We start from the raw sequence: 24,454 nt of genomic DNA on the forward strand, positions 1-24,454 counted from the left end.
GAGGGAGCTCATCTGTGAGTGTGTAATGATGTGAGGGAGCTCGTCTGTGAGTGTGTGAGGATGCGAGGGAGCTCGTCTGCGAGTGTGTAATGATGTGAGGGAGCTCGTCTGTGAGTGTGTGAGGATGTGAGGGAGCTCATCTGTGAGTGTGTGAGGATGCGAAGGAGCTCGTCTGCGAGTGTGTAATGATGTGAGGGAGCTCATCTGTGAGTGTGTGAGGATGCGAGGGAGCTCGTCTGCGAGTGTGTAATGATGTGAGGGAGCTCATCTGTGAGTGTGTGAGGATGTGAGGGAGCTCGCCTGCGAGTGTGTGAGGATGCGAGGGAGCTCGTCTGCGAGTGTGTGAGGATGCGAGAGAGCTCTTCTGCGAGTGTGTAAGGATCTGAGGGAGCTCATCTGTGAGTGTGTGAGGATGCGAGGGAGCTCGTCTGCGAGTGTGTAAGGATGCGAGAGAGCTCGTCTGCGAGTGTGTGAGGATTCGAGAGAGCTCGTCTGCGAGTGTGTAAGGATGTAAGGGAGCTCGTCTGCAAGTGTGTAAGGATTCGAGGGAGCTCGTCTGTGAGGATGCGAGGGAGCTCATCTGCGCCCTGTATCTACCCCTTCAGACGCAGATGCGTCCCCTCCCCCACCCCCACAGCCCAACCGGGTTCTCTCATTCATATCAGCTCTCCCAGAACCTCCAAAGCAACTGCTCCCACTCTGAACTATAAATCTTCCACTAACAGCAAAACAAAAGCTGGGCAAGTAAAGTTCCAACAGGAAGGAAAAAGGAGAAAAGATTTGTCAGGCTTCTTTATGTCCAAAGTTGTTATTAAATGTGGTGCTTCTGGCTACCCCATAAAATGTGCTTTATAATCCCACAGGGATGAAAACGAGATAAAAGCTCAAAACTGGTGCCCCAAACCACCCTACTGCACACTGGATCCTTCAGCTATAACTTGAACATAAAAAGAGATGATAACAAAAGGAGGTCGTTCCATATGTGTGGGGCTTGGATGCAACGCCCCTCAGGCACTAACTAGGCCTCAGATCGTCTAGTTTGCCTATGCACCTCTAGGCAAAAGAACGGATGCATGTACGTTAATATTAACACGGGGTAGTCCTCAGTTAAGATCCTATCTGTACGTTAATATTAACACGGGGTAGTCCTCAGTTAAGATCCTATCATCTGTACGTTAATATTAACACGGGGTAGTCCTCAGTTAAGATCCTATCTGCACTTGTGATGGGCTGTAATCATTTGTGGATTCTCTGATTAAGCCTCTTCAGAGGATTGCTGTCATAACTGCTTGTCAGGGAGAGATGGAGTCCTTGAATGGGACGCATCTGCGGGGATTCCCAGTCTTTCATTTTCTGGGAGCCCCACTCTTGAAAGGCTACCACTTTGCTTCATCTCAGGAAATTATCTCCCACGATGCAGTGGCAAATAGGGCCCTAATTGATGAATTTGCTAATTGCCACTCCCTTTGTAGTGCCATTAGCCCAATTTGGTCCTACTTAACCAGGCTAGCCTGGGCCAGGCCAAGCACACAGTATTTTCTCCTAAGGGTTTATGGTCAGGAGGGGAGGGGTCTTAATTCCTTAATGAACCATCCAATCTGTCCTGGGAGACTGGGCTTCCCGCTCCTGTTACTCTTCTCCCCTCCTCTCATGCCTCAGTTCTCTCTGTTAACACGAAAGTGCTACATTTGTGCAGTGATGAACAAGCAGGGGTTGCCTATTTATTTGTTCATTTATTTATTTTTAGGGGACAGGTTGGGGAAGGGCATTGTATGCTTCCTCAGCCTTGTCACAGTTTGGCAGACGAACACCCCATCTCTATTTCCCTCAGAGTTTGCAGGGATTTTACTTCTGTTGTAGCTGTTACAAGGTACCACAGTGCTGACCCTCCAGAGCTGAATATGAGCCCCCAGTGCAGTAGGCTGGCCTGTGGGTCACAGAGAATCCTCATCTTCCCATGATGAGGCTGTTATCACCGGCCCAGTGGACCCTAGGGCAACAAGAAACGAGTCCTGTCTCCAGCTGTCTTCAGCAGGCCTGAATTTGAGCCTTTTCTCAGCTGCTCAGCTCTCCCCTCCGCTGCCATGACTGTATGATGTCACCAGCTAAGGCTCTTTATTTGTCTGCTCCCACTTTAAGAATCTACCAGATAAGCCCAGGTGATTAATGATAGCTCGTGCTCCTAAGCACAAACCTCATGCTAAACACTGTATTTGTATGACCGCGCCCACAACACTCGGAATGGCCCCACGGGATGAAGTGCCTGTTATAGATCATAGGTGAACGCTGGGCATGGATACACAGAGTCACCTGTGAGAGCTGACAAGAAGCAAATAGATAAGGTCATACCTCAGGCAGAGAGGCCCAGAGCTGCAGTCAACCTTCACTCGAGGCCAAGAAATCAGTAGCTCGTGCTTTAACTTTTAAGAAGTACTGAGAGGCTGATCCTGACAGTCCAGGAGTAACTGGACTACTCAGAGAGCTCACAACTCTGCCACTAAAGCAACTCTACCAGCAAATCCAAAACAAATCCTCTGCCACTCCAGATACAGGCTCTACAGATTTCAATCAGTTGTGAGCTCTTTCCCAAGCCTACAAATTTACCTGGTGGGTAGGAGCTGGTGGGGGAGGGGAGAAAAAAAAAGATAAGGCAAGATGGAGGTTAGGAGTGTGAATAAAAGAGAGAACAGAGTTGGGAGTTCAATTATAGGTAAAGTTCTTGTTGTGCAAGCACGAGGACCTGGATTTGGACCCTCAGTGCCTAAGTTAAAAAGAGGGGCTGGAGACAGAGGGATCCCTGGCCTTGCCGGGATCCAGTTGATCTTGCTGGGTTGGCAAGCTCCAGGTTTAGGGGAAGGGTTGTTTTGTTTTGTTTTGTTTTGTTTTTTGTTTTTCAAAAATAAGGTGGAGAAAGATAAAGGAAGACACCTGACACAGGCACCGTGGTCTCCATATGTACACACATGCAACATACACTGGACACATCCCCATGCATACACCACACACGTGTGCCAAAAGCACAGTGAGGAGGGAGAGACAGAAACAGTCCTGTGTCACCCACAGAGCACATTCCAACTCAAAGCATCCCATCCCAGCTTCCCACCAACTGTATACCCTTGGTCAAGACAATTAACCACCACAAGCTACGATTTCCTCATCTACAAACTGCAGTTGGTAAGAGCTGCTTTGCACTGCTGCTGGTAAGGAAAATGGTGTCCACACAGCATTTACTGTGCCCAATGGAAATGAAAATATAAACATTAACTAAACATGATAGCGCATATGATAATTGCTATGACTCAAGGGAGAGAAAAAAAAAAACACAATAAGAGACCCTGGGTGAGGTGGGCAGCTTAGTGAAGGGAAAGAGATCACTGGGAGGAGAGGTAGGGGGAGGGGTGACGAAATAAGCTGCTTTGCAGACTGACCATCCAGGCATTCATCAGCCAGGTCTTAGGCTTACTATGGTGCGAGTATTATGTTGGGTGATCAAAAGATGTTTTGTATTTCTGAGCCCTGTTTTTATGTAAGTGACTGTTCTGGATAATCTTCGGGGTTTTTTTTGTTGATTGTTAGTGTGTTTATTTTGTTATCAACATAAGTTAGAGTTTTCTGGGAGAAGTGAACCTTAATTGAGAAAAGACCTCGATCATATTGTCTGTAGGCAAGACTGTGGAGCATTTTCTTGATTAATGATTGATTTGAGAGGCTCTGGCTCACCATGGGTGGTGCTGCCCTTGGGCAGGTGGTCTTGGATTATGTAAGAAAGCCAGCTTTTGGGAAATGAGCCAATTAGCATAGTTCCTCAGTGGCCTCTGCTTCAGTTCCTGCCTTCAAGTTCCTTCGTTAAGTTCCTGCCCTTACTTCCTTCAGTTGATATAGTGTGACTTGGGATTTTTAAGATGAAACAAACCCTTTCTTCCCTGAGTTGTTTTTGATCACAGTATTGTACTACAGCCATAGAAATCCTAACTAAGACAGTGGCCTCGTTTGGGATTGTAATCGGAGCAGAAATGATCAAGTTGGGATGAAGTCCCACTACAATGGGGGGAGGGAGCTAATCCTATGTGGCACATGACCTTTTAAGACTTACACACACACACACACTCCCTGTAAAGATGGAGGCAGAGTCTGGAATGCTATGTCTACAAGCCAAAGAATGCCCAGCACACTTGGCAACCCCACAAAGCTAAGAGAAAGGGAAGGAACAGGAAAGGATGCTCGCCAAAGCTTCCAGACTGAACCAACTCCACTGGCATCTGGATTGCAGACTCCTGGCTTCCAGAACTGTGAAAAAACAAATATATTCTGTTTTAAGCTGCCCAGTGTTTGGTACTCTGCTACAACACCACTAGAAAATGCAAATATGTGGTGAAACCAAAAAGATCTTTCAAAGACCAAACAGCAAAACCGTCTCTAGTGTACATGGCTTCCCCACCAAACAGCAGCTAGCTTAGAGTCTGGATGTAATGATGACGGCCTTGAGGTTAACTTCCAAAGGGGTGTGCTTTAGTAGACAGGAGTGCTTTTTCCTGATCCCTCAACACAGTCTCCAGGATGAGTGCATAGAGGAAGGGGAGAGAGTTGTCTCCACCACACGTTATGATGTATCCTTGGGATATTGTGAGGACTGTGGAAGTGAAGGCGGTAAGACAGGGGTGTAGACCACAGGAGGATTCCTAGCAAAGAGAAGTAGCCAAACATCTCTCTCTAGATGTCTCCCAAGCTCACAAGTCCTTATTTCTTCTAGTGATTTCTCCCTTCCTTTGTCTTCATCTTTCAGTTCTTGTTTAGACTCCTTTCGATTCTTGTTTAGGTTTTTACCATGTTTTGCCAGACTCAAAAGTGGACAAAATATGGGTCTTGGTGATTGGATAGTCAAAGTTTGAGGTCTTAGTCCCATCACAATCTCATTCATAGTAATTTCCACAATGGGAACAGCATGCGTCTCACAGTGCCCTATAGGATGGAATGTGTAATAGGGCGTCTAAGGGTCAGGTAAAGATGACAGAGCTCTCTTTGTGCACAATTGCCAAGGTCTTTGTGGGGAAACAAAAATCAAGCTTTGGATGATGCTATGGGTCAAAATGTACCAAAAAACATGCACAAAAAGTTGGACCCATGAGTCTGATGCTGTCTTTAGAAGGGGCGAAAGCATTATTGCTCTAAGACTAAAGGAGTTCACCAACAGCCATGACATGGAATAGTGTTCTCTCTTTGTCTAAATGAGTTTCTTTCCACTTTAAGATTGTGACATTGTAAAAAGGAGCAGATCAAACTGTTTGTATTCATCAAATAACACATTAAATGATGTGGATCTTTACTTATGGGTAGCCCATTAAAAATCTGGGAAATCCATGTTGCATGAGAAACTTCTAATAACAAGTGAAATGTGAAAAGTCATTTGATGTGTGAAAGAGCCAACCAGCTGGATGATGAAGAGAATAGTCTTCTCACACGCTCCCACCTACAATGCCCCTGTGAGAAGGTCGATCACTGTGTAACAGGGAGAGAGGGTGTGGGATTTGAACACAATCTAGAAAAGAAGTTAACATGTTTAGCATGGTGCCTTATGCTTTTAATCCCAGCACTTGGGAGGCAAAGGCAGGTGGAGCTCTGTGACTTCAAGCCCAGCCTGGTCTACATAAAGAGTTCTAGGCTAGCTGGAAGCACATAGTAAGACCCTATCTCAAAAAGGAAGAAAGGTTAGGAGGCAGTCGCTAAGCCCTTAGCTAGAAACCAAACCACCTAGTTTTACAAAGTTAACTGCCATCAGAATATAAGAGAAGAGACTCCAATTCCAGGAAGAACTCCTCAATCAATGAGATAACTAGAAAACTTGGGAAACCATTTTTCTCTGAAACCTTTTGACAAGAAACTTGTGAGTGGGCCACTAGGTATCTTGGGTAAGAGCATTCAGAGACAAGAGCAACAGCATAGCAACTTTTTGGAGGTCCCTGTCCATCCACTCACTGCTTCAGTTTGCATCGATGGAACCCCCGTGTCTCCTACACACAATAGCCTCTTGCAGTTACCTTGGCAGCCCACACATTGTCAGGCTGCCCATTTCTTCCCTGCTGGCACAGTACAGTCCGAGGTGTAAGTAGTGGGTTTACAGATTTTTTTTGCATGTTCCACACTGGTATGTGAGAATCACTTCACGTCGCAGTTAGCAAAGAGGAGGAAATGAAGCTCACTCCAGAGACAGGAGTGTTGTGTTTCACCCTCTTTGACAGCCAAAAGCCAATTTAGGACTCTCTACAAAGCCAACTTTGCCAGGGGGTGGGGGGAGGACATGTGGGTATCTTCTTAATTCTCCCGAGCTCACTTCAGGGTTGCAATCGGTGTTTGCTGAAGAAGGGAAATGGATGTGGGTAATGGAAAGGGGGGGGGTCATTTCAACAAGAGAAACAAAGAAGAGAGAGCCCACCAAGACTGAAACTCCTAGCAGGCGAGTTTCTTATAAGCCAGCAGGATAGCGGTCAAACACCAAGTGTTGGCCAGAAACAAGCCTGAATGTATTTAATCATAACAACTTCTCACTGATTCAACACAGCAACACATCTAGGGATCCTAGAACTGGATTGAAAAGCCAGCAGCTGGACTCCAGGGCCTGTGCAGGGAGTTGGTGTTTTCAGAGACACAGAGGCAGACCATCCTAAGAGAAACAGCTACCCAGCTACCCCTGCCTCTTACCCCGCCTCTCAGTTCTCGGACATTGGTATAATGGGGCCACATACTTCAGCTGAAACTGAAGCGGAAGCTAAGATTTATTAGCCTGACCTTCCAAGTATATATACCACTGTGAAAATCAGCTCACTTATACTTGTAACTCTAGGAGCGCTCATGGGTACCCAGACCAAGTCATCACTGGGTCTTCCTCAGCCTGTGATGATGCTCTTGCTGGGTTAGCAAGTCAACAGAACATTCCAAGAAGAATTCTTTGAAATGAGGATTGCTAAAGCTATTCTTTCTATCCCTGGTCTTCTCCTTTAGGGGGATGGATCCCCAAACAAGGAGTTACCAGCCGTTAATAACACACCAGGTTTTCACCGAGAATCAGTAAAGCAAGAAGAACAGAGAAGGGCCCATTAACCTACTGGCTCGTAAGAGGACCTTGTGATGAACACATTTATCTTCTCTTAGATGAATACCCCATGGCAAGAGGCAATGATTACTGAGTATTGAATAGGTCCATGAATAACAACAACATCCCAGAATGCTTTTGGGTTTGAGCAGTATTTGCTCTGGATTTGCTCACTGATCCACACTATTTTCAGGCTACACGGTAGATGATATATGAGCTAAAGCTCATTTCGCTATTACATTGGTAGGAGTAAAATATAACATTTTCCCCTCAATATTTCCTAGGTCTTTCAGGAATACCCTGATGGTATCCTGACTAGCCAGATGCCTATACCACATGAAATACAGGTTCCTCTGTATGGTCACTTATCTGATTTACAACATCTGGATCCCCAGAATCTTTGTCCATTGTGAGTTTTAAAGGATTGGACTGGCTCAAGCACATCATGAGAGTAGAGATGGGTGCAGGCAACCATGGTGACCTAGCTGCCTTGAGAGCCATAGGTTTCTCATCTTGGGGTCCCTTGCTCTTGGGCTAATGTGCCTTCCAGTTCCTGAGAGACTGACACAGTCCTTGGTCAGTGACATGTTTTGGCCACTTTGTTTTCCTCTATGTTCCCCCAGAAGTCAAGGAAGCATGGAAGCCTGACAGAACAATTGGTCTTAGACTTTAATTTTGTGTATCCTGTAAAGTTTGCAAGCATGATTGTATCCTGGCAACTATAACTGTATTGATCCTAGAAATTGCCATTATATTCTGTTATAAAAAGTCTGATTGCTCTCAGTAAAATTGTCACAGCCTCAGTCTTACTGTGGCTCCTCCAACCTGCCTGCTTTAATCCCTTACAGTCATATCAGATGACCTTGGCCCGGTAAGTAAACACAGGTGCTTACAATTTCTGGAAAGTCAGAAGGCTTTAAAAATGTCTTATAATCCCACAAATCAGTTATTATTTGCCTTGTGGCAGAAACCATGCTAAAAATAAGACAAGTGAAAAAGAAAAAGAAACAAGGTTGCCTATTCAATTGGAGAAACAAACATATATAAAAGACAATTACCTTGTGATAGGAAAAGTCAGAGACAGGCAGCACAAATACCTAAGAAGAAACCATGGATTGATCTCCCTCGGGAGAGAGGTTAAATGAGAGATCTGGGAAGGCTGCCCAGAGGAAGCAACGTTTGATTTGAATCTTGCAGGTTGAGGAAGACTTTTTTCCCCCAGAGAAGAGAACGGGAAGAAGCATTTCAGATGGATGGAGGATCACCAAAGTATTCGGCATAAATTCGGCTGCCTTGGAGTCTCCCATAGGGCAAGTATTCAAGGGCCTTGTTTACTATGCTAAGAACACCAGAACCCTGTAGGAAACGAGGTAGCTCCTAAGTTTTCAGAGAGCTGACCTACCACAAGCAGATTTGTCCTTTCAAGAGCTAGCCCTGCAAGGATGGGGAGACTGGACCAGACATGGCCAGATGCTGGGAGCTAAGGTTCTAGCATTGAGATAAAGGGCCTGCCTGGGGCACTGTGGGTAGGGTGCAGAGAGTGGGAGTGGAGGCTCTACAGATGTCACAGGAAGCCCCAGCACCACACTGAAGATGTAGCTCAGTTGGCAGAGTTTGCCTAACATTCACAAAGCCCTGGGTTTAATCTCCAGCACTGTGTAAATCCCACTGCAGTGTGGTTTCGTGCCTAAGCACTCAGAAAGTAGAGTCAGAAAGATAAGGAGTTCAAGGTCTTCAAGAGCTCAAGGCTTGCCTGGGGTACGGGAGACCCTGTCTCGAAAGAAAAAAAGTGGCCCTAGGAGATTCTGAGATGGAAGACAGAGCAGGAAGTGAGGTCGGGGACTGCCCTGATGTTTCCCTACACCATACACAGATTATTGGCCACAAACTGAATCAGCTCATGAACAAGTTTAAGAGACCAAAATCAAAGGGGTGGAAGGTGCACTCAAGCCACAACGTCTCACACTGGAGGCTCCATACCCTAGTATCTCACCTTGTTCCGGGTCTGAAGATGGTGGTCACAGTACATAGAGTCACAGCCTCAGTCTCAATACTACATGCCTCACCACCACCACTACCACCACTACCACCACCACCACCAGCAGCAGCAGCAGCAGCACCACCACCACCACCAGCACCACCACCTCCCTCCCCTGCCTGATGACTGCCATCCTCTCTGCCTCCCCTCCCTACTTTCCCTCCCTGCTGCCTTTCCCTTCCAAAGCAATCGTCTCCTCCCACTCACATGCACTCCCATTCACACATGGCATCTTGCTAGAAATAGCAAGAGTGGAGCAAAGAGCAATGGATTGAAAGTGAGGGCAATCCATACCTCAAGCCCGATTTAACCCACCAGCTGGCCGGAGTCGCTGCCTGACCTCAGGCTACTCTGTGGTCTCCAAGAAAATGAGAAACAAATACTAACCTTCGATTCTCTCATATGAGAAACAAATACTAACCTTCGCTTCTCTCATAGCCTTAGTATGAGCACAGAACACAAGTAGTGTGCTACCACCTGCAAGAAGCAGGGAAAGATGCAACCGGGCTCTCCAGCCACAACTGTGTTCACTAATTTGTGAGCTCTTTGAGGGCAAAAGCCAGGCCACTAGGGTCTTAGAAACCTACTTTTCCGGGTACAGAGTGAGTACCTGCTAGAGACTGGACAGAAACCGTTGTCATTCCCTGCCCCGCTCCCCTCCCCCCACCCACACACTCCATGCATCCACAAGTGTGCTCTTGCCACCCCTAAGATGTGCAGGCAATGCAACCCCTCAATACCCCACTTTGGAAGCACCGCTTTGCTCTTAGCTTATTCCAAAAACAGCCCTCCCGTTCCTGGAGGAAAACCAAGCAGTAGTCACGAGGCCTGTATGCCTCACTGGGCACGTTTGACCAAGTCTGGGTTCCATCCTTTCTCCAAGGAAGTTGCTGAGAGCTGAACCTTCCCATGTCCCGCTTTGATTCATTGTCATCTAAGGGGACCCAGCTGGGTCTTTGCTTGCTCTCTCTTCGCTCTTCTCTCTTCTCTCTTCTCTCTCTCTCTCTCTCTCTCTCTCTCTCTCTCTCTCTCTCTCTCTCTCTCCTCTCTCCCCCCCTCCCCCCGTACTCCGTCGTCCCCCCCCCGCCCCTGCCACCGCCGCTTCTACTGCTGTTTTCATTGATGCCTTGAGCAGAGCTGGCATGTGCGACTGCTGAGAAGGGGGAGCTCAGAGCAGCGGGGGAAGCAAGTAAAAATAGCCTGTCGCGCCTCGCTCTGCCTGCTCCGGACGCCTTTAACCCTCACCGAGGTGGAGAGAGCCGCAGCCGCCACTGCACACTGCGAAACGTGGCCCGGGTCTGCACTAGACCCCGCGCGCCAGTCCCAGTGATTGTGGACGAGGACCCACGAAAACTTTTTTATTTTTATTTTCTATTTTTTTTTTAAAGACAAGTGAAGATGAGGTGGGATAGGGAAACAGCAAGGAAGAACTATAGCTACTGGGTTGCAGGGACTGCTACAAGCTGGCTGGCCCAACACTTCACCAGTGCGCGGCCTTGAGACTCCAAGCTATTTTTAGAAACCTGTTCCGCGGGTGGGCGATCGGAGGGCGGAGGGGGAGGGGAATGCTGAGCGTCTGGTGCTATTACTCGGTTTCAAAGACTCTGCTCCCAGGTTGGGGTGGGGAAGAGGATGGTCCAAGGAACGACATGCAGAATGGCTTTGCCCTAACTCAAGGAGAAGACATTAACTGCTGTATGCCCCGCATCTTCCAGCCCCAGATCGTGTTTGTTTCAAAATCGACAGTTGCCAGAAGCATGCTGCCTCTAGTGTCCAAGGAATGGGGATTCTTAAGCTTTGCTGCCTATACCGTGAGGTGGGGAATGAGTTGTGACCTCTAGTTTCGAAAGAAGGCCCAGAAGGGTCTTCATGTTGTTTTTGCATTCCCCCAAGGCCTGGACAGTCTCCGCGCCACACCCCCATCTCAGCCCCACGCTGCATATGGGTTACCGTATGTGAAATGTACGGCAGCCCCACCAGACACTGGGCTATTAATAGAGCCCCGGAGTTTGCTCTGTGTCTTTTTCCTGCCACCGAATAAGGGATGATCACACACACGCCCCACTCCACCCCCACCTCGGCGCACAGTTCCTCTGTGAAGGTAAGGGGGCTGCCCATGCCGATCCCCTCCATGACTACAGGTGCCCAGAGCCAGGGAACAATCCCATTGTGATGACAGCTGGGTCAGAGCGAGGCGAAAGAACACACTTGCTCGGGACGCAAAGACCCGCCCGCTGGGCTCTCTGCAGCTCAAGGCCAACTCCAGAGTAGAGAACGGGCAGAAACGGGCGGCCGTAAGGACTGCCGAAGACGGAGGGCAAGAGTATCGTCTGCGGAGCTAGAGCGGCCTCCTGCTGCGGGACAAGTGGCCGCAGACCCGTTTCGCGCTGCAGCCCCGGGCGCACAACCCCCGCTGCTTGTGCGGGCTAGGCTGCGGCAGGCGCGGGCGCTGTCCCTGGTGCTGAATGGGGCCGCGGTCGGTGCGCCCTCCCAGGGTTCCGCTCTCCGAGCGCCTTAAGCACCCTAGGACTGCAGACCTCCGGCCCGGCTGTGGACTGGGGACTGCGGGGGAGGTCAGGTGCAGGTGCTTAGTATTGCCACCAGGTCGGCCCCCTAAGGCCGGGAGCTCTCCGCCGTGTTGCAGGGACCCGTAGCTTGGGGACCACCTCGAGCTTGAAGGGTAAAACCCAGGTAGCGGTGGGAGATAGTCGATGCACTGCAGGGAGCAGACCTGGCTCTAATATAACCCACCCCAGCTCTGCGTAAAGCCGGGATCCGGGATCACTATCGGAATCCTATGCACAGGGACAGGGGAGCCGGGCTGCCCAAGGTTTGGGACTTAGGGGAACAGGAAGGGAGCAGAGGGTGGCAGGAGAGGGTGATGGGGATGAAATTTTAGATTTTCAAGGGGGAAAGGAACTGAGACGTGCACCGTCGCCCCCCACACACACTCCTACACTCCTCTCTCTCTCTCTCTCTCTCTCTCTCTCTCTCTCTCTCTCGGAAGGGACAAGCGGGATGGGGAAAGTTTGGCACCACGGCGGTGGTGGTGGCAGCAAGCAGCGGCGGCACACAGGGGTCCCGGTGGGAGGCAGGGTCGCTGAAAACCCCGGCCCGGTCGCCTCCTTACCTCGGTGCTTTCGACTGCGTTCTCCGCCATTTTCCTCCGGAGGAGCAGGCAGCGGGAGGAGTGTTTCATGCCCATAAGAGCCAACAAGGGTTTGGGGATTCGAGATAGTAAAGAACGAGAGACGGCTGATGTGGCTTTAAAAGAGAGCCTAAGAATGCAAGAGGAGGGGGGAAAAATCCCAGCCAGCCCCTCTCCCCGAGCGTCCTCCGCGACAATCGAGCTCTGTGGAGTCCCTCCTGCGGTCGCCACTTTGTTCACGTTTCCTCGCTCTTCATCTGCCTCGCATCCCTTCGCACACTTGCAAGTTCTGGTCGCGCTCACGACCCCCTCCGCGCCCCTCTCCCCTGCGCGGCGGGCTGGGCGGGAGGGAGGGAGGCGGCCCCGCGGGCTCGCCGACGAGAGCAGCGGCTCCGAAGTCCGGCAGGCGGGAGGCGGACGGCAACTCTCCCAACTTCTGCCGATCGCTGGGCGAAGCAACACGCGTCCTGCTCGGCGCTCCCGGGGGCTGAGCCGGTGAGTGGGGGCGGGGTGGGAGGTGCGCGGGAGCGAGCGGTGGCGGGGCGCTGACGGCGGAGACCCCCAGCCCGCCCCCGTGCCCGGGACCGCGGGGTCTGGGGGCCGCCTGCGCTCCGCTGCGCTCCTGGCGCGGCGCACACCTGGCGCGGGGGCTAGGGCTGCGCGCACGCTGCGGGGCCGCGCGCCAGGCTCCGGGAAGCAGGCGTCCACGAGGCTGTTGGAGGGTCTCAGCCCAGTCAGTGCAAGTCCTTCTAACGAAGGCAAGCACCGGACAAGACTCAGCCACGGTTACCAAATGTCTACGCCCCTCACCCCACCCCCACCCCCCACACGGTGGATTCCTGGATCCTTCCTGCGCGGATTAATGTTTGGGGCATGAAAAGGGTGGGTGTCTGGATGGGAGGGGGCAGTTCTCAACTCCTTCAACTCGAGGTCCTCTCTATCTAGCTTTTCTTCACCCTCAGGACCCAAGACCAGAAGGCCTTCAAACCCCTCTCAGGAGGACCGGGTTGAAGTGAAGGTGGCTGCCTGAGGTGGCTTGGGAAAACAACCAGGAACAAATCAATAAAAGGGTCCGCGGTCTAGCTCCCCTACCCCTGTCTAGCCTGTCAGCCCCCCCCCTCCCCCGCCCACACGTCTCTCCCCCTCCCCTACAGACCTTCCCCCACCTTCACCCTCTCCTAACGTCCCTTTTATGGGAGAGAGCCGAGAGGATGTCACGTACCCATTAGGATTCTCTCGATCCTTTTTTAAGGGAGAGTTTGGGCGGCAGCGGGGGGGTGTGAATTTTTATACAATGCATTCCTGTCTTCACTTTGAGAGCTTTTTTTCCTCTCTTTCGGGCCATCTGTCAGGCATTGAGGGATAGAACAATGGGGGAGGGAGGCCATACTCAGGACTCTGTAGCTGGCTATCTCAGGGAAAGCTGAACCTTCAGGCATTCTGGCCCACAGGTCAAGGTCAGGGACCATACAGATGTGCCAGGAGCTTTCTTCCCGCTTCATCTCAGTCCTTAGTTATTTAAACCAAACGCCCTGTTTAGTCTGATCATAACCTTTGATAGCTAAGAAGTGTAAGAGTGACTGTCCTCAACTAACCCAGGTTCATTGAGGAAAAGGTCCAAAACCCAGCTCCGCTCACCATGATAGATACTTCTATCAGACCAAGATCCTCAGGCAAGAGAAGAGACACAGCCTTGAGCAGAGGTGAGGAGTGAAAAAACGGGAAGAGGAGGGAGTTGAGAAGGATTAAAGAAAATACAGCAAGAAGCTGTATTTTGTTAACTGTATTGGGTTAACCTCATTGATAATCCCAGAACAAGAGTAAATTCCCCTCAACCTTCTCAAACCACAGACCTGAATTCGAGTTGGGCATGAATGAGCAGTCTTTGGCAATGCCTGATCCTTCTTCACTCCCATCCTGCCATCCTGCCACACGCTGTATAAAGGAGGGGACATAAGTGCATCTAAAAACTGACTTTTACCCTCTGGTACCTCCTGCTTTTCTTCCCCTACGCGTCTTCTCTCAGATAAAAAGACTCTGAGATGCTGGATCAAAAGAGGCTTAGCTTAGTACGTGTGCAATCAAATAAGACTAGAATAGCAAGATTCCCCACCCACACGTTGGGCCAGTCCTCTTACAGGTAAGGACTCCGGATGAAAGAGAAAGGGGCATTTGTCTAAGGTCCCTCGACAAGCTGCAGGAGCTTCTGTAAACCAGCTCCCCAGCCTCTCGACTTCCAACCCAACACTGTCCCCACCCCACACTCCTTCTGCTTGTTCATCCATTCTGTGACTAACAGGGGAGGAGGGGAGCTGAAACAGGCTCCCACCGAAATAGGCTGCTGTTGTGCGTGATTATGTTGCTATGAGAACCTCAGTGGGGGTGTTTCCTCAGTTCTCTGTTGAAATCTTTTTACTGTGCTTGGCTTCTCCCCAAGTACAGACACAGCTCCTGTTGGAATGGGAAAGGGACATGGAGAGCTGTGTTTTTACAGCAAGAGTTTGCTATGCCAACTCAAAGGCAGCCTGGGGCACAGAGGTATCTAGGCCACTAAGGTTGCTCTGCAGTGACCTGAGGAAAGCATGGCGACCTATCACAGTTGATGCTATGACCCTCCTCGAACACTCTTGGATCTGAGATTTGGTCCCTGCTGTGCACCCACCTAATTAAAAACTCACAAATCATTGAAAGGTAGAGTTTGGGGTGACGTGTTACTCTTGAATGTTGCAGGTAAAAATGTGGAGGCTCAGGCCTCCATGTGCGTGCGTACACACACACACACTCACACAAATACACACACACATACACGTATGCCCATACAAACATACAAGAATTACCTGAAGACTCACCTCACAGGATTGTGAAAAATCCATGATGTATGAAAAACACACAGTAGGACTATTAGAAGCCAGCCCTTTTCTGTCTCTTTTGCATGAGTATCAGAATATTCTCTTATCAAGTTAGCTTAATTATCTCAATCCACATGATCCTCACTGGGCATCTTTTAGTGCTTCGTTCATAGCAGGAACTGGGCTTAACAAGGCGACAGAACACATCAGACTGTGACGAGTTCTCAATCTCTCATCACCGTGACTGTGAAGAGCAGAATGGAAGGCTGTTGGAGAGAGTTTAGTGACAAGTGCGAAGACAGAGGATGATAAAGGGGTTCAGCATTTGTCATGGTGTATGTTTGATGTGTTCTGTGGTCAAGTGGTCCCCAAGATCCATTAGCTCATTCCCCTTGCACTAGACCTTCAACAGAACAGAATGTGTCCAATGACACACTTAATGGGCTCGGAACATGGCTGACCTGATGTGCAAGAGCACAAATATTATGCGAACATTTGCTGTGACTTGTCCTGTAGCCTGAGTCCAGATTCACAGAGGGCTTTCCGCCTGCTGCAGTCTGCATCTGCACACGGTTCCTTGCTGTCCTTTGGCTACTTTTTGAGATTTTATGTTCTCCTTGAACACAACACAGAGAAGATTCCCCAAAACAGACAAAACTCAAAAAATATTGCCCTCAGAATACAGTCAAGATGGAAGTCCGGGGTACCTGACTCCATATACAACTCTAGGAGAAGTTAAATCAGCTTAAAGAACAGGACAATGGCTCTCAACCTTGGCTGCATGACAGAGCCACCTGGGAGATTTAAACACACCAACATTTGGTTTCCTCCTTCAGGGATTGTTATTCAGTGAATCAGGGCATCAAGAGTTTTTAAGAGTATAATTCTAGTGGAGTGCCATGTTTAGGACAAACATTCACAGATATTTGAGGACAGGAACTGTAGACAGTCTCTGAGGTACGAAAAAATCCTTCCCACCACAGGGGCTGCCCCACTATTGGAAGATCTGCCTCTAGCACACATACCTTTATGTTTTCCTCCAGTGCTGAGTTCCAGCCAGAGGAGGTGCTAGATCGGCACTCTACCACTAAGCCTCAGTCTCAGCCCTGGGTTTTTTAGATAGGGTCTCTCTATGTGGTCCACAATGGGCTCTTCCTTTGCTTCCATGGTGCTGGAACTGCAGGCATGTTCTGTGATGCTGATACCAGTACTGGTTCTTGAGATCTGTGAAGTTGTGTTGATGACTGGGGTGACATGTAGGATTGGAATAAAGCCCTTGGGGAAGGGTATCATAGGAAAAGACTCTCTAGTGTTGTGAGATGCCACTGAAGAGGTGACCGGTAAACAGAGGAGCCCTATCTGTTCCCACTCTTCCTATTCTGGAACTCTGTAATTCTGCCTGGGAGCCCATGCTGGGATCCCAGAACCAAACATTTCCTTGTCTACCTCTCCACTACTACCAATCCAGTGAGCCAGCATCAGGGTACAGCTTCCCTAGCCTACAGACCAGGCCACTTAGGAAGATTCAGGTGCAAACTCTGGTCTGCTCTGGCATGTAAGTTCAAACCATGCTATCCTCCTTGTCCCATCACACATAGCTAGGACGCGCACACACACTGTAGTGCTGCGTCCATGTCTCCTCAAGAATCAGGCCACAGCCATTATCCATCACCACATGTGGCAGCTAACCCAGCAGCGAGCATTCCAAGTATTGTCTGGGCCAGATGGCGTCCAGCCAAGGCTGCAGCAGTCCAGCTACCTGGCTAAGCTTGCAAGCAACCACACACCTAGGTAGGTCTGCATAAAAGCCTCTGCCTGCCTGCCTTTCTCCCTGACCTAAGCCCCACTGTTTTTTAAACCACATTCCAAAGAAAAACCTGCAGAAGTGCCACCAGGGCCTACAAAGCAATTGCTTTTCTTCTTTTCCTTTTTGACATTAAAACCAGAATATGACTTCTTTCTTCCCCTGACAGTGTCTGGTTTAAGTCATTGTGGTTTGGTGTTGCATGTGGCACTATTTGGTTTGGAAACTTGATATTTGGGAGGCATTTTATTATAGCTCTGCACGGATAGGGTAATCTTTGGTGCTTCGCTCTCTTAAAAGTCCAGCTGCTCTGGAGGTGAAGTGCAGCTCAGGGAAGAGGGTATGCCTAAGCCCTGGCTCCAATCACCAACACCACAAAAAGAAAAAGAAAAGAACAATTCCAGAGGCTGGTGAGATGGCTCACTGGATGGTGCCTGTTGTATAAGTATGGAGAGCTCAGTCTGGATCTCAGAACCCCATGTACAAGCTGGGAGCACTGGCAGGCAACTATAGCCGCAGTGCTGGAAGAGAGAGTGGAGAGAAACCGGAGGATCTATGGAATCTAGTGGGGCAAGACTAGCAGGCTGATGAGCTCTGAGCTCAATGAAAAACCCTATCTCAAAAAATCAAGTGGGGCGTGGTCAAGGAAGACATTTGATATCCACCTCAAGCCTCCACATACATGTAGACATTCATGCACATCCACACACATGCAGGTGCCCCCACGAACATGCACATAGAACACATCCAAACCACATATACCCTCTGCAATCTAATACCCAGGTTACCTACCTTTCCTTCTGGATGAGAAAAGCCCAAAGATACATATTCATTTTTCTCAATGGTTTATGGTGGAGTCTAAACTTCATTGGAGACACAGAAGAGCTTGAAGGCACCAAAATATTCCAACATGCTGTCACAACAGACGTGGCTTTTTCTACTTGCTGAAACCATGTCTTCTTTCCTTTTCAAGTCATTCATATTGTTTTACAGCAAGCCCAAGCACTCCCTATCACCACCAATACAAGCTGGCAACCATTCGCCACCCCCGGGGTGAATGCATATTTTTCTTAAGAAACCTGTACAAAAATGACTATGGGTCACACATGTGTGAGGGCCCTCTGGACCAAATGATGTAAAGCTGGGTACCCGGCCTGATGGCACTCTTCTGGGAAGACTTGGTCAAATGGCCAACTCTAGTACAGTCTGTGTTCTAATAGGCTCAGATCCTTCTGGAGTCTTGTGAATTAGTTCTTATTGCTTAAATACAGCTATGATCAATGGCTTATCAGGTGTTGCAATGAACGGGGAGACCCTAAAAACTGTAAGGTCTGTACCAAAAACATAGTTAATCCTCTGTGGTGGATTGAATATGCTTGGTCCAGGAAGTGGCACTACTAGGAGGTGTGGCCTTGTTGGAGTGGGTGTGTCATTGTGGGCATGGACTTTAAGACCCTCCTAGTTGCCTGGAAGCCAGTCTTCTCCCAGTGACCTTCAGATGAAGATGTGGAACTCTCAGCTCCTCCTGCCCCATGCCTGCCTGACCACTGCCATTTTCCCACCTTGATAATGGACTGAACCTCTAAGCCTGTAAGCCAGCCCCAATTAAATGTGGTCCATATAAGAGTTGCCTTGATCATGGTGTCTGTTCACAGCAATAAAACCCTACATTCCATTATAAAGATATAATCCTAGGAAGTGCTACAGCCTTGATTCTCCAAAAGGACTCTGAGTTTGTTTCATCATCACACATGCTGTAAGACTGACCTCAGGTAGCCTGAAAACTCAGTGAGCCCATGCAGCCAAATAAAGTCATGAACGAGCTCACCCATTTTCTTCATGGACTGTCTAGATCCCATGATCACTTTCTTCTAAACTGTGTTAGATTTTCATTGAAGACTTCACCACACTGCCACACTGGAGAGATAAGTCAGTGAAGTGCTTGCCTTGCGAGCATAAAAAGCTGAACCTGATCCTCAGACCTTATGGAGAGAGAGAGAGAGAGAGAGAGAGAGACAGAGACAGAGAGACAGAGAGACAGAGAGAGAGACAGAGAGAGAGAGAACTATTTGCTTATAGCCCCACACTGCAGAGGTAAAGGCCCAAAAGACCACTTGGACTCACTGTCAGCCATCCTAGCCCACTTAGCAAGCAGCAGAGAAGTGAGAGACACATACCCCAAAAGGAAAGTGACAGCTCCTGAGAAGACCCTGAGGTTGTCCTCTGGTCACCACATGCACACCTGCATGTACACACACACAAACACACCTCTCTGTGTCACCATTGACATTTTCCTGTGTGGAGTTTCATTCCTGAAATAATATGCAATGCAGGGGCACATGTGTGCATGTATGCATATTGTTTGCATATGTACGTATTGTGTGCATGCATGCCTGTTGTGTGCATCCACACATGAATGTGTATGTGTATGCATGTATGCACATGGGCTTATGGGCATGTGTGCAGTACATACAATTGCTATGGCAATTGCATCATTTGGAACTTGATTGTCTTCCTAACAAGCCCCTTTCCAGGTTGTCACATATACACTCAAGATAATTTTTAAAACTGTAAAGCTCTTGCATAGATGAACCCCACTTTAAAAAAAACAACCCCTTATTTCGTTTCAAGTTGTTCACTGTTTCCTGTCATCCTGAGAAATTTATAGTAAATGCTCATGTACACACACCATGAGAATGGGAGCCTTTATCTCCATGTGATGGTTTCCCCAAAGTAATATTGTCTTACTATAGATTTTCAAATCTTAACCACACTGATATCTAGAGGTAAAGCCTGAATCCTCAAAAGACAAAAACTCCACCTTCCATCCCTATCTGCCCTAAAGTCATGTGCAAAAGCATATACTGCACTCAAAACTGAGATCAGGATCTGGCGGCAGAAGATCCGTGACATCACAAGCCTGTCTGAAAGGAGTGTCCATAGCTCCAGCCTCTCAGTGCTAAGGAGATTCCGGGGAGCCACTGCGGTGCTTTTCAGTGGCCAACTTTCCAGAGCTCCAAGTGTTCCCAAATGCTGTACAACAGGTTTTGATATTTCCAAGTCCTTCTGTGATCTGAAAAACAATAAAAACTTTTTTTTTAATTGACATTAATCTTTTATGTCAAAAGATAGCCAGAACCAGTCAGGCACTCCCCGCTCCCTTTTCTTCCAGGCTAGGCTGAGGCAGTGTCTAGATCAATGGTGGCTACCACTAGTGTTTGTAGCTAATAGAAACTTCACCACTGAGAACTGCTTTCTACCTCCGGGAGAGCTGTGCTCCAGCCCTCTGTGGAGCAATGCTCCCTGTATTTAGGGTGGCCCTGTCAGGTGTGACTCATCTGTTACTTCTCCATACAAGGAAAGCTCACTTGAGTCTATGCCTCAAAATATGCGGTCAGGCGTAGAAGACGGTAAGAGGAAGGAGACATTCAACAGAGCCTCTGAGAAAGTTTTATGGCTTAGGCCAGTGAGTCAACTGTGCCCGTGTGCCGTGGGGAAACGGCAGACATTGGCAATCAGAGGGTGCGAGGCACAGTGAGCTCCCAGGATAAGGTGCGCACGCAGCACAGATCCTCCTTGCAGTGTTTCCAGACAGGCGTGTTTCCTTCCTACTTTGGATTCTCAGAAGATAATATCTACTCTAGAGGGTAAAGGAAAGAGCAGCTCATCCTGACAGCAAGACCTGTGTGCTGGTTGAATCTGGGAAAGTCACCCGACACCTTAGAACCCATTTCCAGCTCTTCAGAATAGGGGTTTCCCTGAGAAGGGCCTACACTTCTGTTTCTGCTGTCACCTTATGCCTTCTGTGACAATCACAACTCTGATCATATGTTCTAGTCACCACGAAGTCTGACCAGACACATCTTACACTCCAAGTCAACCCCAGTAGTCCAAATGAGGGATGAAGATCAGAGACCCTCTCTCCCTCCCAGCTGTCAGGGCACTGACAGGCTCCAGTGTCTTAACACCTGTTTGCCAGCTGGTCATGGACCATTAGGCAGTAGAGCCTTGATGGACGAAGTGGGTCACTGACAGCAGGCCTTGAGGTCTATCCACCGGCCCCACTCCCTCCCATTCTGATCTCTGCCCCATGTTCTGCAAATGCAAGGCTTCCCAGCTACAGGGTTGCACTGCCATGGAGCTGCTGTCACCATGATGCCCCCTCCACCATGGACTGTGTACCCTCAAAACTTGGGCCAAAATAAAATCTTTCTCTTCGGTTGCTTTCGTCAGTTATTTGGTTACAGCTGTGAGAAGAAAGGGATCAATACAGAAAGGAAATCCAACTCCAGTGTGGTCAGAGGCTGATGGAGGTCCCGCTGCCTGTTAACCAAAGTGTGTATTCTCAGTGAGCCATGCCTTAGCCTTTCCCAAGGTCAAAAGGCTTTTCTTTTGTGTTAAGAGAAGCATCAGTAACAGCAACCAAGCTTCCCTGTGGCTGGTCAAGAGTAGAATTCAGTGGGAAAACTGAAGGCTTTTTCTGCAGCAAGGGCTATTGGACCTAAGAACAGCTCCTGATGATACAGGTTGACACACAAAGTAATCCACAGATTAACTTGTTTCAAGTATCTGGGTACATAAAAATAAAAGTTGTGGCTGTTATTTTTTTAACTTGCCAATCAATCATTGTTGACATCAAAACTCATCGAGGCATCCGTATTGCCCTGTGTACACAATGAAAGCCATCAAAGATGCTCCCAGTAGCAGCCATCTGATGGTAAGGGAGTTGGGCAGTGACTTCCTTTTCTGGAAGCAATGTTCCTGTAGCTAGCCTACTTGAAGGTGAAACAGACATGGCTTACTTTCCTTGCTAAGCCCTCAGCCAGCACTCCCAGCCTGGTTAGTAGTAGTTAAAGTTATTCCACGGTAGAAACGGCACAACAATGTGAGGACACTAGAAAGCCACACAGTAGAATAACAACATTTTGTTTCTTGGGCTTACCTGTATCCACTGAATCCAAGTACATCTCCAATTCGCCGTAGCCAAGGACTGTCTTCTCCTGGGATGGACCTTTTCCAAGTAGATCTAAGCTGTCTTCCATGGCTGGGGTTCTCCCTGACGCCCACCCAGAGGTATCATAAAGGTGGAGACTGCCGGGTGTGTGTGTTGTGGGGGGGGTGGCAAGGACTCTCTGCAGCATGTCCCCCAATCACTTCCTGCTTCCAGATCCTCTTGACAGTCTAAAGGGCCATTGTGTATGTCAAAGGCAGATAGATGGCTGAGAAAGGCTGAGAGGAGAGGCTTGAGCTAAAGGACCAGGTCACATTTCTCACATTCCTCGAGGGGTCTGTTTTCCATGATGTCACAGACTTTGGAGCCGCACTAGCTTGGTCTTAAATTTGGGCTCTGGTGTGTAACTCTGACCTTGGACACATCACTAACCTCTCTACAGCACTGTCATGCTTGCCTACGATAGGGAGTAGAGGGCTGGGAAAGCCTGCTGTTTGTGGCTGCTATGAAGCACATAACCCAGAACCAAGCTCGTTGTGGTCCCCAGTAAATGAGAGCGGGGGCACACAGCATACAGCTGGATGTGACAGATCCGAAAAGCTGCATCTTCTGTTGGACTATGGCACACAGGGACAAGTGCAAAAAAAAAAAAAAAAAAAAAAAAAAAGTCTACCCTATCCCCAAGGCCAGAGCACCTGTCAACTTGGGAATGGCTATAGACAGAGCAACTGCACCTAACTGACACCTATCAACCTACATTCCTGCCCTCAGCACTGTCTGTCACATCTGCTTAGTAAGTTCCTGCTCTCAGGGGTGTTACTCAGATTGCATAATATCTTTGCAGGTATGGAAGGCATTGCTTGATTATATATATATATATATATATATATATATATATATATATATATATATATCTGTTGGGAAAATTCAGCTTATACAATGCCCATCCAAAGACATCAGAATTTAGCTAATGTATCCTGAAAAATGTGGAATTTGTCACAAGAAGGAAGAAAAAGATCCAGCACGTGGACAAAAGGGTGAAAGAATGAGGATGGTGGTGTCGGGACAAATTGTGCCCCTGCATGCCCATTCTCAGCTTGCAAAGACGGTCCTGCTACTTGGCTTATTTCTTATTTCTTCTCTTATCTCCCTCTTCATTCTTCTCTTCCCACTCCATCTCCCCCTCTCCTCTTCACTAATCTAACATCAACCCTTGCAGACACCATAGGCTGCACTCAGTATCTGTTACTTTTTCTTCCTGGTCCAAGAACAATGCCTTGAAACATTCGATTCAAAGTTTCCAACCCAAAGACTCTCCAGATCTTGCCTTCTCCCTTCTGCCTCTTTTAGTCTCTCAACAGCAAGGACAAAGAGGAACCTTTTCTCTTCCTTCTCCTGGTTGTGCAGTGGAGTCTTTGCAACCACTCTTGGCACTCCTCTTCCCCAGCCTGGCCAGACCTGTAGACTCACAGCCTGCATTTGGCTGTGAGGAGTCACGCAGGTGAACAAATGGGCCCCTGGGTCTTTTTCTTCCAACATCTCAGGTACAGATCTATGACATCACTAGGATACTAGAGCTTGTATCACACTAAGTAGCAATGCTCCAGGGACCCCCTCAATCCCTCTTCTAATGTGGTACCTGTAAAGGTCTTCCAGGGGGGCTTTTAGGAGACTCACACCATGCATATTCACAATGACCTTGAACTCCCCTGGGTCACCTTCTGTAAATTCAGATTGCCCGGCTGCCACCTGCATTGACAATGACCTTTCATAAGAATATGGAGGCCCTTAGCCGCTGAATGTGGTGCGGAAGTGTGAGATGATCAAGTGAGGCTCCAGCATCCACCTGTGTGCTGAGGCTCAAAAAGTATCCTGCAGAAACTACCGATTTCATCCCATCTCTGCCCCTAACCCATTCCTCAGAACAAGTGCAAACGCCACAGTCCAGAAGACACACAAAGAGAACACGTGGCCTTTCTCATGGACATCTCTCCTGTCTTCTATTTACACAGTAGACTCAACACAAACACTGCTCTTTTTCAGCCACACCCAAAAGTGCCTTTAATGGTTCATCTACCTTGTCGATGCGACGGGACTTAGAATCACCCACGAGACACACCTCCACGTGTGTCTGAGGATGTTTCCAGAGAGGTTTAACAGAAGACCTACCCGGAATGTGGGCATCAGCATCCAATGGGCTGGGATCCTGGGGCAAAGGAGGAAGCCAACTAAATCCTAGCTAGCATTCACCTCACTCCACATCCTGGGTATGGAGGCAGTGGGACCCACTACCTCACACTCCCTCGGCCACGCCTTCAGCACCACGATGGATTGTACCCTCAAAACCCTTCCTGATGCTGACTTTGTCAAGCACTTTGCCATTGAGCAAAGTAACTGATGTCATGCTCATACAAATCACAGAGGACGATGCTTTGGGTTGAGGGGAGGCCTGGTTCTCATCAAGTCTCAGGCTCCGTATGTAGGAGATAGAGCCCTGGGCATCTTCTGGTTGCCTGTGGGTGTGGCCACTCTTTTCCCTCTGGGTTTCTGGTTTGCTCAGGTAATGTGCAAGTTATC

General features: G+C 48.7%; 1 protein-coding gene and 1 long non-coding RNA gene across 2 annotated transcripts in view; both read right to left on the reverse strand.

Annotated features, from left to right (window-relative positions):
- Prmt8 (protein arginine methyltransferase 8) overlaps nt 1-13,065 on the reverse strand; it is an 81,712-nt gene extending 68,647 nt beyond the window's left edge. Inside the window, exon 1 of the mRNA XM_021165307.2 lies at nt 12,256-13,065. Coding sequence (XP_021020966.1) covers nt 12,256-12,330 — 75 coding nt within the window. The 5' untranslated portion in view covers nt 12,331-13,065. The remainder of the gene's footprint in view (nt 1-12,255) is intronic.
- Nucleotides 13,066-19,614: 6,549 nt separating this feature from the next.
- Nucleotides 19,615-22,681, reverse strand: LOC110296702. The gene is made up of 2 exons (XR_002378199.1): nt 21,869-22,681; nt 19,615-19,999 (listed from the first exon to the last, which is right to left on the reverse strand). It is a non-coding gene; the product is annotated as an uncharacterized LOC110296702 (long non-coding RNA).
- Nucleotides 22,682-24,454: the final 1,773 nt, after the last annotated feature.

The sequence above is a fragment of the Mus caroli genome, chromosome 6 (assembly GCF_900094665.2).
Source record: "Mus caroli chromosome 6, CAROLI_EIJ_v1.1, whole genome shotgun sequence".
NCBI lineage: Eukaryota > Metazoa > Chordata > Mammalia > Rodentia > Muridae > Mus > Mus caroli.